We start from the raw sequence: 5,631 nt of genomic DNA, 5'->3' as shown, positions 1-5,631 counted from the left end.
CTCGGTCAGTAGTCATCGCCTCGGTGAGGCCCAATGTACGAAGGTCTTGCCTCACCACCTCAGCCCAGGTCTTCCAGGGCCTACCTCTTCCACGGGTTCCCTCAACTGTTAGGGTGTGGCACTTTTTCACGCAGCTATCCTCATCCATTCTCAATCGTCTCTCTTGCACACCACAACTGATGCTTCTAATGTTCAGCTTTTCTCTCAAGATACTTACACTCTGACGGGTATTCACATTGACATTACACATCCAACGGAGCATACTGGCTTCATTCCTTTCCAACGGAGCATACTGGCTTCATCCAACGGAGCATACTGGCTTCAATACCTCTCCCAAAATAGTTCAGGCCTTGTACCTATGTTAGAAAAATTATTAATATTGTTATGCATCAAGGTTGTGAGCTGGCGGAATTGTTAGCACACCAACAAAATGTTTAGTGGTGTTTTGTCTGTCTTTATGGTCTGAGTTCAAATTCCACAAAGGTCAACTTTCCATCCTTTTGGGGTCAATAAAATAAGTACCAATTGATCATTGGGGCTAATGTAATTGACTTACCCTCTCCCTTGAAATTGCTGGCCTTGTGCCAAAATTTGAAACAATATCATTATGCATCTCTTCTCTAAGATTTAAACTCCTGCACCTTAGATCTGCAAATATATTAGATTCCCTACAATTTAGGGAGGTTGTAAGGTAGTTGTTTTTTTTTTCTCTTAAACATATTTTTGCCACACTCTTGCTCTCTCCCACTTTCCCTCTCGTTCTTGACCACTCTCTCTCTTTCTTGCTGGGTAACCGTGTATCTCCTCTACAACAAGACATCTGTTTCTGTCCCTCTGTCATACTCTAACCTCTCATCACCAGGCACAAGGCCACCTCCTCTGATCCACCCCCCCCCCATACTCACCTCAAGTTATTTGCAAGTTATTTGTTAACCGTACTAGTACTGGTGCCATGTGAAAAAGCATCCAGTGTACCCTGTTGAGTGGTTGGCATTTGGAAGGGCATCCTACTGTAAAGACCATGCAAAACAGACCTCTGTAGTGCTGGTGCCAATGTAAAAAGCACTCAGTCCACTCTGTAAGGTGGTTGACATAAGGAATCGTATCCAGCCAAAAAGACCATAAAAACCAAAACAGATGGAGAAGCCTGATGTAGTTTTCTGGCTTGCCAGCCCCTGTCAAACTGTCCAGTCCTTACCAGCATGGGAAACAAATGTTAACTGATGATAACTTACTTAAGTATTATGTTATTTCGAATATGACGTGACCCTCATTTTTTGTACTTAAAAATCAGTATATTTTATCATCTTATTTTTTCTTAATAGTTAGATATAATGTGTGTGTCCCCCGCCACCGAACCACTGTGTTGACCATGATATTTTGTATTAAATTTCTTGAATTATACATAAATAAAAACAATTCTTCATAGAATTAGGAAGATTATTATCATTTATATATGTATTTTTAACTCAGTGTAGATGTAGACACAATAGGCATGAAAATAGTAAAAAACTATTGAGTTTATTTCATGTTGCCATAATTTCTTTTCCATTTCACAGAAAATCAAAATCCGACAGAAGAAAAGAAAAAAATGAGTTATTTTGAAATCATGAAAATCCCGTAAGCACCTTTTAGTTTAATAAAGCTAATGAGTTTGATTATGTTGCTGCTGCTGCTGCTGCTGGTGGTGGTGGTGGAAGTGTTATCATGTACGTTGCTTTTGTCTTGGTATAAAAAATGGGCTACAGCAAATATTCTGCTCAATATCACAGATTTGCTTGTCAGTTGTTTGACCATAACCAGTTGAGCATGTCCCTTGGTGGCTGACGATATGTGCATCTCTGATCACGAGCAGAAGTAGTGGGGGAGCATCATAGCCATGTTTTGAGAGGAATCCTTTGGGGTTTGAATAATTCACCTTTGGAAACATGGGTGTTTTGCTCAACATCCTTAAACAAACCTTATTCAGGGACCTTTTGAGCAGGATGGGCTACTCAACCCGAAGAAAATTCTAACTGGGCCCCACCTGCGAGGTCATGCACTGTTTATCTTGATATGAGATCACCATGTCGCGCACATATGGTTGTGAAGCATGTGCCTGGTGTACCCTTATCAGACGGGTAGTCATGATGGATATATTGGGCTTTGTATATTTTACCCCAGTGTCACTTTGATGGCATGCACTGCTCTCTCACTCAATAATAATAATAGTCTGTTGTTGATGATGATCAAGGACATCACATGGGAGAAGAAGATGGGTTACAGTGCATCTAGCTGCAGCCAGTCAGGCTGACATGTGTTCAGAAGGTTCTGTGGCAGGTTGGTCACATATGACTGAAATGAATAGTCCAACACAACAATGTTAGTTCTGATGTTTGATTGTAGTATTAACAAACTACACTAAAACAACATTTAAACAAAGCCCACCACACAGCAACTTAGGATAGCTCTGGGAAACTGAGCACTTATGAAAGATACACTTGTTTTCAGTCCCATCTGGGATTAGATTAAAAGTAGATGGGGAAGTTGGGTGAGATTCTTCATGTTGTTGTTAACATGAAAATAGGCTTCGAGTATCTTTATCTTTTACTTGTTTCAATCATTAGACTGCAGCCATGCCGGGGCACACACTTGAAGAATTTTTAGCTGAATGAATTGACTTCAGTACTTATTTTAAAACCTGGTGCTTATTCTATCAGTCACTTTTGCTAAACTGCTAAGTTACTGGAACATAAGAACACCAACACCAGTTGTCAAGCGGTTGGGGAGGGGACAAACACAAATACAAACACACACATAGATGTGTGTATATATATATATATATATATATATATATAAGCCCGGTTTCACCTGGTCAGAGAACAACACAAAGAGAAAAACCGAAGACATCAAAAAAAAAAAAAAATAATAAAGGAAGAAGGGGACACAAAGTGTTGTTTGGGCGATGGATCTTGGTAGAAAAAAAAGTATGTCAGTCATGGTGAGTTAGTAAGGAGAGCAAAGCAAGACTGGACTTATGTGGGCTGGCAGGATGATGAAAAAATTGTGGAGTTGAAATTGGAGCAGTTGAAATTGGAGCAGTTGAAGTTGCCATTGTTATCATTGGAGTGCCTTTTGGTAGTCAACACTCTTCATCCTTCCCTTGAGTGCACAAATGGAAAGACCATGGGAACTGCCAACACGGGAGCAGCCAACATACAGTTGTCTGTGTGAGAATACTTGCTCTGTCAGATTCAAACCAACCACTTGCAGTGATTGACCCTGTGCCTTGTTGACTGTCATGGCAAAGCAGAGTTTGATGGGAAATTGCATCCATTTAAACTTGTAGGTTGTATCGGTGGGAGTGAGGAACAGGGGAGTTATAAGTACATCTTTGCCAGCCGCTGGTCCATTCAAGGTTGTTGCCTGCAGAACTTGGGAGCACAATATTTTGATAATCATCCATGTACCATTGCACATTATTGGAGCATCTAAATTCCTTAGCAGCATGATTGGCACGCCAACCTTCAGATGCAGTTCATGAGGTGGTAGTCCTGTGGATGTTTGGGGGTTAAGGAATTCAGGCGTAGCATTTCTCAACCTTATCATTTCGGTTCCCCTGTTTTGGTTGGAGCCTCCAGCTGTACGAAAATTCTCTGCCTCTCCCCCTTTCGGCAGACTTGTCATGGGCTGGCTGGTTATCTCAGATACATGGGGAGCTGAATTAAATTTTTCATCGACACAGGGGAGCTGAAATAAGTTTTTTCTATGTCCAATGGAAGCCAAATCGTGAAAAAGGTTGAGAAATGCTGATCTATAATGATGGTTTTTATTTAGGCACATTGTAAAAGTAATTATAAAGAATTGCTAAATATAAAGAAAAGTATGCTTTTTGAAGCAAATACAGTTAGAAAAAATATTTGCCATTTCAAGTCATCACTAAAAACAAAGCTCATCAATTTTTGAATGAAATAATAATTTTATTCTTTTATTGTAAGTTGTAAATTTCGCCCAAGACATAAAGCAAATAATCACCAAATGCATTGTTAAAAATCTGCAACTCAATAGGAAATATCTCCAAATTGATTAGAAATGCATAAATTTAATAATAATGATGCTAAATAAAATTTGGTCTAGAAATACCAAAGAAATTACTTTATATCAACAAAAAACAGACATGTACCTTTATAGAGAACAGATTGCACTCTAGTGAAACATATCAAATACACAGAGTTGAAATGCTGTAGGATTTTTCTTTTCGGCGTTGAATGTTAACCATCTCACTTCCATTGCACACAAACACACACATGCACACATTCACATTCACAAACTCCCCTTTTACATACACACACATATATTCACTCAGAGTTGAAATGCTGACATCACCCTTCCTTCCTTATTCATGCATCATCCCTTCCTTTCTCATTCATAAACACAAGAGTATTATTATAGGAGATTATCTCACTAACCACAGGAGCTATGAGAAAAATAAAAAAAAGTCCAGCATCATCACCGGATGATTCTATACATCTGTGTAATTTTTTGCGCAATTCCACCCAGCCATTTGACCATGAATCGCAAGACAAGAAAGAATTGCCCATGTCAAATTTATATGTATAGATAATTATAATTCAGTTGAATTAGGTACTGAAATTGAGTCATCTTGCTAGGTCGGTATAATCTTCACACCCAAACAATATTAATTGAATATTGAATACCAAGACTCCATGCAGGGGTGTTTGAGCCTGATATTCCTGCCGTGTGTGCGGACAACGCAACCCAGATAAGTGAAGATATCTGCTCTTGGTAATTCAGACATGTACTTTTATAAAGGTACTTTCTATAGTATTTCTGAAGTGTAGATTCCAAGTAGGTGAACAGAATATAAATGAGTAACAAAGATGTTCAGGTCTCAATTCCTTACAGCTGTTTCAAGTAGCTCCTTTGATTACCTTCGCCTTAATGAAGGTAGAGGTATTGTTTTCAGTCATGTTTGTTTGTTTGTTTGTTTGTCTATGGACAAGATATCTCAAGAACCGTTGGATGGATTTGGATGAAACTTTCAGGGATGTCTGGTATCGTGACTGGCATGAACTGATTAGATTTTGGGATTGATCCAGTATTGGACAAAGATTCTGGATTATTTGTTATATTTACTTTACTTTACATGATTACAATCTTACGTTGACTTTCAAGTCTTTCTCAATTATCTCCCATTAGGCTGTTTCCAAAGTTTTATTTTCAATTCTCTATTATTAATTTTACTCACGCCTCTATCTTAGTAAAAACTGATGGATAAAGAAATCAAACTACATAAACAAACGGCAGCAAAACCTTTCAGAAATTAAATAACACTAACATATTTTTATAATATATATATTATTTGCGCTGGTATGGACATGTGGTGAGAATGGAGGAGGATAGCTGCGTGAAAAAGTGCCACACCCTAACAGTTGAGGGAACCCGTGGAAGAGGTAGGCCCAGGAAGACCTGGGCTGAGGTGGTGAGGCAAGACCTTCGAACATTGGGCCTCACCGAGGCGATGACTACGGACCGAGACCTTTGGAAATGGGCTGTGCGTGAGAAGACCCGGCAAGCCAAGTAAGATCGTTGCCAGTGCCCCTGGACTGGTTCTTGTGCGGGTGGCACATG

General features: G+C 39.3%; 1 protein-coding gene across 1 annotated transcript in view; it reads left to right on the top strand.

Annotated features, from left to right (window-relative positions):
• LOC106876644 (sugar phosphate exchanger 3) overlaps window positions 1-5,631 on the top strand; it is a 44,333-nt gene that overhangs the window by 24,373 nt on the left and 14,329 nt on the right. The window contains exon 8 of the mRNA XM_014925259.2: window positions 1,560-1,620. Within this exon, the coding sequence (XP_014780745.1) occupies window positions 1,560-1,620 (61 nt within the window). The remainder of the gene's footprint in view (window positions 1-1,559; window positions 1,621-5,631) is intronic.

This window comes from Octopus bimaculoides, chromosome 3 (genome assembly GCF_001194135.2).
Source record: "Octopus bimaculoides isolate UCB-OBI-ISO-001 chromosome 3, ASM119413v2, whole genome shotgun sequence".
Classification (NCBI taxonomy): Eukaryota; Metazoa; Mollusca; class Cephalopoda; order Octopoda; family Octopodidae; genus Octopus; species Octopus bimaculoides.
Note: the sequence above shows the minus strand (reverse complement) of the source record. Positions and strands in the feature narration are given on the sequence as shown.